This window comes from Montipora foliosa, chromosome 1 (assembly GCF_036669935.1).
Source record: "Montipora foliosa isolate CH-2021 chromosome 1, ASM3666993v2, whole genome shotgun sequence".
NCBI lineage: Eukaryota > Metazoa > Cnidaria > Anthozoa > Scleractinia > Acroporidae > Montipora > Montipora foliosa.
In genome coordinates this window covers 51,903,551-51,916,050 of record NC_090869.1, presented here as the reverse complement: position 1 = coordinate 51,916,050, position 12,500 = coordinate 51,903,551, and the positions used below count along the sequence as shown (strand labels likewise).

Sequence of the window (12,500 nt, the reverse complement as noted above, 5' to 3'; positions counted from 1 at the left end):
TTGTGTTTTCGCGAAAGTTTTTCTTTTTATAGGCGCTAAACTACAAAGTAAAGCGTAGGTTTAGTTATCAAATACCACAAAGGAATGTCAGTAATGTTAATCTCTGAGTAAGTGTTTCTACTACAAATACCATAAATCGAACGCCCGATTGACATTTTACAAAGACAAAAAAATTAGTGGAACTAAAAAAATTGCGAGTTATACAGCGGGGATAAGTACAGTTTGCTCACCACCCTGTTTTACCACTAAGCTTACTAGCTTAAGAGGCTTTTTTAATCATGACGAAGAAATATACATTTACAAAATGTTGCCCTACCTTGATCTCGGAGAAACTACTTTGCGTTAAAAACGACGTCCGTCAAATTGAAGGGCTTCAAAATAAAAAAAAAAACGTTGAATAAACTAAAAAGAAGCCACTGCATTTCGCATTGGCATCGGCCGCCATGTTTCTTGTTTACACTTCGGGATGACAAACTTTACTCGTGCGCAGTACACGAATTCTCTGACTGATGCCTCCATGATTGCTTTGCCAGTTGTGAGTTTCATTTAAGAGAATGTATGGGAAGTTCCTTTCCCCACCCATCCTGCCACTTGTCTAATCTTCAATAATTAAAGTTCAGTGAGAGGACACCTACAATCTCAAGAAATCGCATGCGCACTTCTTGCCATGCAGGGGTAACCTTGCACTCTCAGGGAGCACTTGGACCGATATTTTTGTTTATTGCCGTCAAGAATTTCATTTGTGAGAGAATTTACTTGGATACAAATTTTTCTTTTAACATGCTTGATGAAATTAATCTTTTTTACTTCAATTATCATCTCAATAAAGGCCGATCTTACGTTTGAAAATTAAAACAGAAGCTTGCAGCCGCGTTCTCAATAGACCCTATACCTCCGGCCAGTTAGGAATCTTAACAGTACTCGTGTTGTTGAATGTTCTGTTCTGTCGTGATTGTGTTTCATTTGCCCTGAAAATCCCCTATGCAGAGTGGTTAGTGCTCGGGTATTGTCTAGGGATTCTGGGGACTATTTAAAGGTTTTGGTGGGAAATGTTAATCATTCTACGTTAGTCAGTCTTAGGTTCACTTGCTTTAATTTTATATCATATATTTTGTGGTTTACTCTGTTTACCTCTTCCCCGAGGTCTGGTGCCACAGCATTAGATGGGGAATACGTTTCTACAGATTTTTTGGCCACATCTAAAGGGTGGTTTTTTAGTGGTTTTTCGTATCTGGCGTGGCACACCTTTTTCGTTTTTCATGCCTATTATGTCTGCGTTTATCCTTGTAAAGACTGTATAACGGTATGTATATGTAGTATGCTCTAGATGACTGACTGGCTCATCCTAAATAAACTATTTCACATTGAATGTCTCGGGTTTAGTGTAGGCAGATTCTTATGTTGCGCTTTTTTCTATAAGTTACAGTTAAATGAATTCTGCAAATTACAAATTGAAATTTTAAAACTACCAATGGATCTTAAAAATTAAGACCTCAAATCCTAAAATATGATGTCACAGTTGAAATTACAATAAAATCTTAACAAGGGGCCTTAGAGAATAAAAAAAAGGCAACTAAACGCTTACAAATGTTAACGTTCCTAGCTAGCCTTACCGACAAAAGAAGGCTGTTCTACAGGACGTCTGGGGCTGCAACCATAAACGCGCGATCACCCGTAGCTTTTTTCGTTCTGAACCGCAGACTAACTAACAATATGTCGATTGATAGTGTGAGGCCGGTAAGATTGAAACTAGATTCATACGATAACTAGGAGCTAAACCCTGAAGTATCTTCATTGTAATAAGAAAAAACTTTAAATCTATAGTCAAACGTACTGGTATCCAATGAAGTTCCCGCAGCAAGCGGGTAATATGTAATACTCAGGCGCGCAGTAAACTAACCGTGCACTTGTATTCATAACTCTTTGAACTTTCCTAACTTAATACTCCGAAATACCATATAATAAGCTATAACAATAGTCCAGCCTACTTGTAATGAAAGCGTGGACAAGCCTTCCAGTGGATTCACGTGCACACGAAATAAGTACTTTCTAATATGCCGGATATTGTACAGGCAATAACAAGCATTACTACAAACCTTAGTTTCATGAGTGGACATGTCCAGATGAGAATCAAACCAAGCGCCCAAGTTGCGCACTGAAGAGATGGGAGTTACCTCGGCTTCATCAACCTTAATCTTGTCAACAGACACCTCCTCCTCCCCTCCCAGGGGAACTATTTACGTTGTATCGTATCCTCAGACACAATGCGTAGGTGTTTTGACCACAGCTTACCCTTTTAAATCAAACAAATCGATCGTCATTACTTATGATTCAGAGTCTACTGAAGGACAAAAGTATATAATTTCAATCGGTCACATGAATAATAGTCATGACTCGGCGCTTATTAAAACCATCTCAAGAAGTAGTTGCTCGTTTTGTAACGTCCCTGCTACGCACGAACCGTAGTTAAATTACCGTAACCATACTTCAACATCTCCCTTCCCCTCGGCATCATTTCTACTATTTACTTTAAGGTAAAGATAAAGTCTCTGTTACGAGTCTAGGAAGGCCCATCAGGCCGGCGCTTATCACCGGTTTCCGTAGCATGAAGCGACTCCGAGTATTTATACTCCCCCGTGGATGGGATGCTAGTCCATCGCAGGGTTACCCCCAGCATTACGCCGGTACCCATGAGCACCGTGAGAGTAAAGTGTCTTGCCCAAGAACACAACACAATGTCCCCGGCCAGGCCCCGAACTCGGACCACTCGATCCGGAGTCGAGCGCACTAACCATGAGGCCACCGCGCCTTCCACACTATTTAGTTAAACTAGTTTATAATTGCAGGCCATTTAAAAGAGCTCAAAACAGTCTTTCTTTAAAGACGAGGCAAAATGCCGAATGTTTGTGATTATAATGTCATCAGTGTTACTTGACATATTAAGAATATAAAAGAGTACTTCAACTCTGGCTCTCTTTGAAAAGAGGTCAGTGAAGTTAACCTTTCATGTTCTTTTACTTTTTATACTTCATACTATTACCGAGGAAACAATTGTTTTAAATATATTAAAGCGACCTCTTACAGCACATTAACTTTGAAAATTGTTTCCAACAAGGACTGATTGAAAGCTGAGCATCGCTGATCATGGCGACTGGTCCGGAATACACCGAGGAACAGCTGAATTACTTCAGGATCTGCTTCATCACCACAAACGTAATACCTGAGGGTCTTCGGACAATCTTTAAACAACAGTGGGACAATCGCTACAAGACGACACTGGGAGAATGGAAAGACAACCTCCAGAATGGACTGAACTTCAAAAACCAGGAGTTGCCACGAACCCAAGCAAGAAATAAAAAGCTTTTAGCAACCATAGTTAACGGAAACAGAGCAGAATGGGACTGCACCATGCTCTTTTACGCTATCCTTTACTCCGATTGTATCGGGAGCACTCTAAACGTCACGATTGCATCAAACGTGGATGCTCTAAGAATTTTTCGTAATCAAGACTTCGCTCATTTGCCACAGGGCCAGCTCACAAAGCTAGAGTTCCAAAATGCCATAGGAAAAGTCTCGGTGGCATTTCTGGCACTTGGCCTGTCCGATGTGAACATTAAGGACATTAGAAACCAAACGAGTTTTCCAACAAACGAGTTGACCAAAGTACTCCAACAAGTTAAAGATCTGGAAGACGAACTAAAAGAAACAGAACAGAATCGAAAAGTCCTTCAAGAGCAGTTGCAGAGTGAGGCTCCTCCATTTTGCGTTATCCCTCCCAAGCCATCGCACGAAATTGCTGGACGAGATTGTGAGGTGGAGGAAATAGCTCAAAAGGTAAAGCGACTAAAGGAAGCCAACGAAAACCATTTGAGTTACCTGTACATCTCAGGAAACTCGGGAAGCGGCAAATCTCAGTTGAGCGCTCTGGTTGCGGAGAAATGGTTTGAGGAAGAAACAAAGGTCGCAAATGTAAAGGCATTTGTAATGACTCTAAATGCGCAAAAGCTCGATTCAGTCTTCGAGTCTTATATTTCTTTTGCTCGAAATCTTAAATGTCCGGAAGATGCAGTGTTGCAGAATCTTAAAAATAAAGATATGGAAACAAAGGAGAAGATCACAAACATAAAGTCCTTAGTTAGTACCAAAGTGGAGCTTTACTCTTCTTGGCTGTTAATAGTGGACAACGTCGTGAGTTTACATGAAATAAGTTGTCATTTGCCAGAAAGGGGAAGTACGAAATGGCGTAACGGTCAAGTGTTAATAACATCCCAAGACACCGCTGCTATACCTTCAGAAACGTCTTTCATTCGTCACATATCTGTGAGCAATGGCATGAGGTTATATGACGCGATTTCTTTTTTAACCTCCATCTCTGGCATTGATAACGATGACACCGCAAAAGAAGTTGTGCAGGCATTAGATTATCAACCCCTTGCTTTAGCAAGCGCCGCCACCTTTGTCCAACAAGTACGAGAAACCAAATCATCCTCTAACTTTGGCTGGAAAGATTATCTACAGAAGCTTTCTAAAGGTCAGCGCGCTAACACTGAGGCCTTCCTTGCCAAATCAAATCCAAGTTATCCAAACTCCATGACCGCCGCGATTTCATTGGCCGTTGAACGTGTGATGTCATCTGATAAGGTTTTAAATCACGCATTCCATTTCATTTCTCTCTGCGCTCAGCAACCATTAAACCTGGAACTTTTGATCAACTACGTTCTGAATTTCCAGAACAAAAACGATAGTAGCGCAGCAAACGAACTTAATGATGCAGATATTGTTGGTTTGAGGATTCGAAAAAGCTCACTGTTTTTACTTGAAGAAGACGGCAGTGACGTCTTCGTTCGTGTTCATCGGATTGTGAGAGATGTTATCCAAAGAAAAATTGCTGAGGAATATTTGGAAACTGAGAACTTTAAAGTTTTTGATGGGGTTATTAAGTCTTTTTACCAATTTGCATTTGATAAAGGCCTTTTTAGTTCAGATTCGGTCACAAAAAGCTTCCACTTAGTGGCGCATTTAAGATGCCTAATAATGGAAATTGTAAATGCTATGGAGGCAGAAGACATATCTAAGCTTAGTAAAAGTAATAATTTAAGCGTGAAATATTATCCACATTATTTTATCAAGTTGGGAAAGATCTGTCGTTTACATGGTGATTATGGTACAGCCAAAACATTTGGCATTCAGGCTCTTAATTTGAGTAACCATAACGATGTTTTTGAAGGAGAGGTCGAGAAAGCCAATGACCAGCCTGGTGCTCAATGTGTCGATATCGCAACATGTTTTGACTATTTGGGTGCTGTACTAACAGACCAGGGTGACTTTTCTGAAGCAAAAGATTATTTTGAGCGTGCTCTTGCTATTCGCGAAGAAAAGCTTGGTTCTCAGCATATCAATGTCGTAACAGCTTTAAACAATTTGGGTTGTGTACTTTCTTATCAAGGTGAACTGGAACAAGCAAAAGATTATCATGAGCGTGCTCTTGCTATTACCGAAGAAAAGCTTGGTTCTCAGCATATCAATGTCGCAACAACTTTAAACAATTTGGGTAATGTACTTCATGCCCAAGGTGACCTGGAACAAGCAAAAGATTATCATGAGCGTGCTCTTGCTATTACCGAAGAAAAGCTTGGTTCTCAGCATATCGATGTCGCAACAACCTTAAACAATTTTGGTAATGTACTTCTTGATCAAGGCGACCTGGAACAAGCAAAAGATTATCAAGAGCGTGCTTTTGCTATTCGCGAAGAAAAGCTTGGTTCTCAGCATATCGATGTCGCAACAACTTTTAACAATTTGGGTAATGTACTTTGTGATCAAGGTGACCTGGAAAAAGCAAAAGATTATCATGAGCGTGCTCTTGCTATTCGCGAAGAAAAGCTTGGTTCTCAGCATATCGCTGTCGCAACAACTTTAAACAATTTGGGTAATGTACTTTATGCCCAAGGTGACCTGGAACAAGCAAAAGATTACCATGAGCGTGCTCTTGCTATTTGCGAAGAAAAGCTTGGTTCTCAGCATATCGATCTCGCAACAACTTTTAACAATTTGGGTTGTGTACTTCTTGCCCAAGGCAACCTGGAAAAAGCAAGAGAGTATCATGAGCGTGCTCTTGCTATTCACCAAAAAAAGGTCCGTTCTCAGCATTGTTGCAATTTTTTAAGACTGGATGTATTACTGTACGCTTTGTCCAAGGTGATCTGAGACAAGAAAAAGAGTATTTTGATGTCGTCTTCACCATCTTTTATAACGGCTTCTCTTATTTGCGTCAAGGAATTGATAATACTTAGAAATTGCCAATTCCTAGGACCAAACCATGCCTAATCGCAAGCAAAATGTGTAGTACATCTCAAGACCATCACAAAGGCAGTTAATCCTAAATTACTGGAGAGTTGGAGGAGGGACGGCTGTACATGATGAATTTTTTTTTTTTCATTCGAACTAAGTGACAGATACAATTCGATCGTTAGTTTGATAATAAAGGGTATATACATTATTATTAAATTCTCAACCTCGGATAATGCATTTCGCATGCTCTGATTGGTTCACTCAATCTCGGTTATCAGCTCATGTACCTTAGTTTGACCTTATATGGTAAATGATTGCGCTAAGCGTTGCTCAGCTAAAAACGTTTTCGCCGGAAAGCAAAATTTCTCTCTGAATAAAGCCAAAACTGAAAAAAAAAAACTCTTTTTGTAGAAACTTTGGATCAATTCCGACGTTTAGAAGTACGCGAAAAGGCAAGAAATGTGTTTGTGATTTGCCTACGTCTGTCTGACCACAAGGTATTACACAACATCGCATCATCATCAAGTTTTTTCGATTCCATTCGGATTTTTTCTCTTTTTTCGCTCGTATTTCTTACTTCGAAATTTTTGGAGTTTAAGGAATTTAATAAAACAATTATTCCATTCGCGCTTGTTGGATATGAGACTGGTTATAGCCAACTCGGCGCTACGCGCCTCGTTGGCTATTTACCATCTCATATCCAACGCGCGCTCACGGAATAATTGTTAAATAAACCTTAATCGAACCATTGTAAATTCTGGACAGATTGCAGGGACGAAAAATTGTATGGCAAATGAAATGAAAGCGTGATATTTCGTAGAGTAATAAATACGTTTCAAATTACAAGATGGTCACTTTTTAATTTAGAAACAGAATCAATACTAATTGGAGCGACAGTCGCTGTATTGGGGTTTGCAGAAGCATATCATTTTAACGTGATTTTTTAGTTTTTGTTGCTATCTTCCCAAAGTTCTGCTATGAACTCCACAAAAAGGTGGATTTGTAATGTCTTTTATAGTGAAGTAATGAGAAAATGACTGTTTAATTGATGAGGTTGCATGTCGTTTTTTGTTGTAGCAGTGAAACATTACAGCTGATTATCATATTGTAACTTTTAAGTTGAATTTATGATTCAAAACCGTGTTTCTACTGGTCACCACCATTTATAAGTGTTCTTAGAGCTGACTAACAGAATAACGGGCTCTATTAAGAAGACCTGAATTCTACTAATACTTTTAATAACTTTTCCGTCCTATTTTTCAAGAGTGGGTAGCCATCTTAGACTTACTGCAATTTTCATAGTTCTGCGGAATCTTACCTTCAAGCGCGTATTCGCGTACCCAGAGATCTGGGTACGAGATCATCAAGCGCCAAACTGCGTTGTGGCTTCCATCGATCAAATTTCCGAACAAAGTCGGGAAGATCGACTCCGCCTCCGGAAAGTGAATTAGAGTTTTTGTTTAGTTCACAGTTCGAACACCATTATAATACGTTTTTAGTTATTCTTCAGTAAAAAGATTCGTACAAATTCCATCGCTTACCATCGACGTCGCGTTCGATTGTACGAATATACCGTGGGAAAGAAAGAAGCTGATTGGAGGGTTATATCACGCATCCATTGATTTCGTCATCTGTGGTTGGCGTCGGAATTTTGATTGATGGAAGCAAAAACGCAGTTTGGCCGTCGGCTCTTGAAGATGAATTCCGCAGTAAGATCTCGTTCATACAACTAAATCATTACCCAATACAAAAGAAGCAAAACATATAGGAGTCGTAGGCGCTTTACCTGGTAGTCAGGCAGAGGTAAAGGTAAATTCACTTTATTTAACATCGGTAGTTCCTTCAGCGACGAAAATTGTATCAATGGACGCCGACGGTGCGCCCTTTATCCCCCTCCCTCTGTCAGTGCTCAGAGCTACGCCTTCTTTAAGCATTCAAAAGAGGATTCAAAACAACACTGCCATGTTATGTGGAGAATCTAAGACATTTGATATGAAAATTGTCCCGTGGGTCACAATATGCCGGGGGAAACGGTTAAAAGGTTGTGCAAAGGAGCTGGAATCGAGGGTCAATTCACAAACCGGTCTCCGTGCAACGATAACAGGGAGTTTAAGAAACTACGACGGCTACGGCCTCGAAAACGTCACTTCAAAATATAAGTTTGAGCTATTCTAAGTATTTTATGACTATTTCATCCTGTTTATATTATGCAATATGGGCGAAGTGTCCTATTACTGGATTGGTACGGACTGATTTGAAGTAAAGAGAGACATAAAGATTCACTATAGTTTGTCCACGTTGTCGTCAAAACCTTAAATTTGGTCATTTCACGTAGTAGTTTTGAAGAGTATGGGAGCTAGAGAAATGTTCAAATGCGTGTCTCACGTGCCCGTGCAGCACGATCATTACTTCTTTTTGGCGTTGTCGTTTCCGAAGCCGTCGTCCTTTCTTAAACTCCTTGGCAACACGAGGACGGGACTGGACAATCTGCGAGCCATGCGAATTTCGCATTTAAGTCTATTAAAGCACCCATTTCAAATATCGGTGATAAACAGTTATTAAGTCATGGTTCGCATTGCTCGTATGGCTTGCAGCTATGGCTCGCTGGCTCGCACATTGTCCTAACTCCCCGAGGACTAAAGGAAGGAATTCCAGACAAGAATGTCATGGAGCGCACCGGGCATAGAGAGGTAAGGTCTTTGCAAGAATATCAACGCCCTGATATTTCAAGTAAGAAGTCGAGACAGTTTTGAAGCTGGGTCATTACCCGCCGAGTCTGTTGCTCCTGAAAAATTATCAATAAAACGTGAAATCGAATTAGATGAGGAAGAAGGTAGTTCAAAACCTCCTAAACGATACAATGAAGCTGGAATTTCTGATTTTGGACGTGCTGCTTTTAATCGGTGTACTTTTTTTTTAAATTGTAACACATGATTATTTAAATAAACAAAATTTCATTTTATCTGTATTTTGAATAAATCCCTTTCAATTTAATTCATCAGTCCCACTCTTCCCTGCTACTTAATTATCAAACCCTGCCCGGACTTTCAGTCAATTGAACATTTAGTAAGAATGGCACTAATAAGGAAACTACATTCATTTACAGGGCTTAACATTCACCGTGATCTCCTTTGAACAATATACTAACCATGATTGCATAGCAAACTACAATTGTAGCACTGTGCACTCCAGATCTTACTACATCTCACGTGCCTGGGCAGTATTTTAACTGGCAATTGATAAATCTCTTGATTATATTTTGTCGCAGTGGATACAAAATTGTGACGGAGCATACGCAATAACGACGTCGAAATGAATGAGAGCCCCGCAAGACAAGACAAGAGGCTGACCGAAGTCGAAAGTGACCCGAAAAACAACTAAACAGGCTGAATAAATTAAAGTAAGTGCCCTACTATTCTAGGACACCCAGCGCCATTTTGCTTTTACTGCCTTTTTCCAGTGCCGTTTAGACGTTTGCCCCCACTGTTTTCCCGTGGGTGTAGCCTGCTTTGAGTAGCTTCTTTTGAGATTGATTCTGCAAGAGTATGATCAGATTTTCTTGCTGTCAGTAAAGCCGCAAGAGCAGCTTAATGCCAAGATTTTGCACTAGACCGGCCAAAAGTGTATAATATTGTTTTCAGCAAACTGGAGTTCGAAGTTCGAAGTTCCGCTTATATGACTATCGCTGAACTTGAATTCAAGTACAAAAACGATTTACTAACAGTCATTGTCGAAGTCACCCTCGTTGTCAATGTTAACTAAACAGTTACTCAATGAGAGCAACGGAAAGATAATATATAGATTTTTCCAAGCCTAAAAGTGGAGCTTCCGGGTTATTTATACTCTCAAAGAACGTATCGATCCACAAAAATAAAAACCATACTTCGGGTAACTTAAGGTGCGAAAATCCGAAAACGGATTCTTGAATCCAAAAACGGATTTTGCGTTTTTTTGGGAGAAATCCAGAAACGGATCATGAATCCAAAGAATCCACACTCGAGGAGGATACTTCAATCTAAATCTAGATTTTTGAGATTCACCAGTTCAGCGTTTTTTTTTTGGGAAAGGATTTGAAGAAAGTATTTTCCATGCAAAGATGATACACAATAGCTACATGACAGTTTAGCCCAAATGTTTTTCTCGTTTTTACCGCCCGATCGAAGACACGAATAGGTCGAAAATAGTTAGGTTTCCCGCATATTTCACACCAGAAATTACACTAAAAGTTTCTTGTCAGCAATAATATTGTTTCTCCCTTTCTATAGCTAAAAGGAGTGAACTGCAAAAATACCCTCTGTAATGGATTTGTACCTTAAAACGCATGTTTTTCGTAATTTTCTTTTTTTCTTTTTTTTATCGAAGAATTTCTCCAAAACAAACCAGTTAATAACTGCTAATTTTTTTTTTTGTTTTTTAAATTGCACGTAACCGCTGGGTTTGCTTGTTTGCGTAGTCATGGAAAATAATCGTTTTTCGGATTTTGCGTTTCTTTTTACGCTGAAGAATCCATAGAAGCGAGATCACAAATCCGTTTTGGGATTTTCCCAAAAAAACGCACCCTTAATCACGTAAACCAAAACTGTCTCTTATTAAATTGTGTTTTCCCTCGGAAAATAAATGATATTTCCTGCATGGTAACGAGCAAACTGCGACAAAAACGAGGGGAAATTTTCCCAGCATGCAGAGTAATAGCAAATTTATTTCCAATTCATCATGAAACGTCAAAGTGAAAGGACCGGGAGGCTGGATAAGTCGCTAATAGACTAGTGGCTGAAAGTTTTGAAAACTCGAGGAAGGTTATTTTTTTTTAATGGTTGGTTGTTTTTTTTTTTTTTTTATTTATTATTATTTTTTTTAATGTTTTTATTACGCACCGAACTTCTTAGTTCCAAATGAATGCATTTTTTTAAAGTTCTTTTCCTTCACTTTCATGTTAATAGAGTAGAATTATTTTGTCTTCTTCATCCACTTGAATAGTGCGGACCTACAAGGAAAAGGCCAGAGATGTATTTCACAAAGACCACCCTCCAGAAGATCAGCATGATGGCAGTGGAGAGATTATGATACAAAACACTAACCAGAGTTTTTTTCTTACGAAAACCTTTAATCAATCGACCCTGTCTTGGGTTCCAGTCCTCCCACCATAGGTCACGCAAAAACGTGACCAACGAAATTATCCAATAGCTTCGCAACATCACATCGATTTTACTAGTTTAGATCATAGGTGACCCCTATTTTTTAAGACATGAATCAACTTCTTACAATCTACAAAAAAAAAACAATAAAATGAAAAAAATCACGATGTAGGAAGTTATCTTTTTTTTTATTTTTCTTTCCTTGTGTCCCGGATTCCGGAAGTGGTTACAAGAAACATAGGACACTTGCGCCTTTGGCGCAATCTCCAGCAAGCATCTCACTCTTTGGAAACTTCAAGAGCTCTGTTAAGTTGTTGTTTTGCTGCTGTTACCTCCGCTTTTGAATTTCTCTTTGACTTTGCCTTTGCCTGTTTTCAAGCCCTCTCTCGTTCCGCTTGGCGACGTTCTTCGCTACAATTTTGCCCCTTATGTCTGTGTCTTTCCCGCTCCACTTCGCGACGTTCTTCACTACAACTCTATCCCTGACTCGCATCCTTTGGCGATCGTCTTCACCAGCTCTTTGCCTGTTTATTCTTGCTCTCTGCAGCTCTCTTTCCCTTCGTTCTTCATATAAACCCCTCTGCCTGTTCCATTTACTATGCTGTTACCTGTTCGCATGATAGCCATCGTCTTTCGTTTTTCTCAAGGTTAATTTTAAACCTTTAAAACCAACACAAAAATTGTTTAGCTAAACTGGCTTTGATTTGACCATAACATGGTTTCCCGCATGAAAAAACGCGGGTTGCCAAATGCAACGCTGCCACTCGATTCCCGCCAAGAAAAATTGCCCGAACACCCCCGTCCCTAGAGGCTGTCTTGCCTACCCACCTCCACCCCGACAGTCTGAGCGGGCGGACGTGCGGACGCTGACGTCATGGCCAAAATGCCCCGCATCGATAGATTTCCCAAAAAAATACCCATGGTGCTCCGCTGGCGCGCTTCGTGCGCTTGAGTTCCGCAACTTAAAAATTGAACCCGTGGCCCTTGAGGGAGAAGGATCTAATTGTTTTACTATCACCCAACTGGTCGGACAGAAAATGCAATACTAAAGTTAGCAAATGCAAGTTGAAGAAA

General features: G+C 39.9%; 1 protein-coding gene across 2 annotated transcripts in view; it reads left to right on the top strand.

Annotated features, from left to right (window-relative positions):
• LOC138000794 (uncharacterized) overlaps positions 1-12,194 on the top strand; it is a 20,550-nt gene extending 8,356 nt beyond the window's left edge. The window contains exons 2-3 of one of the 2 annotated variants that reach the window (XR_011123198.1): positions 9,560-9,691; positions 11,269-12,194. Coding sequence is in view for 1 of the 2 variants with exons in the window: in XM_068847445.1 (XP_068703546.1) it covers positions 3,145-6,207 (3,063 nt within the window). In the remaining variant the exon portion in view is untranslated. Of the gene's footprint in view, positions 1-3,115; positions 9,231-9,559; positions 9,692-11,268 lie in introns of those variants that run through there. The other variant, XM_068847445.1, reaches the window with a different exon arrangement.
• Positions 12,195-12,500: the final 306 nt, after the last annotated feature.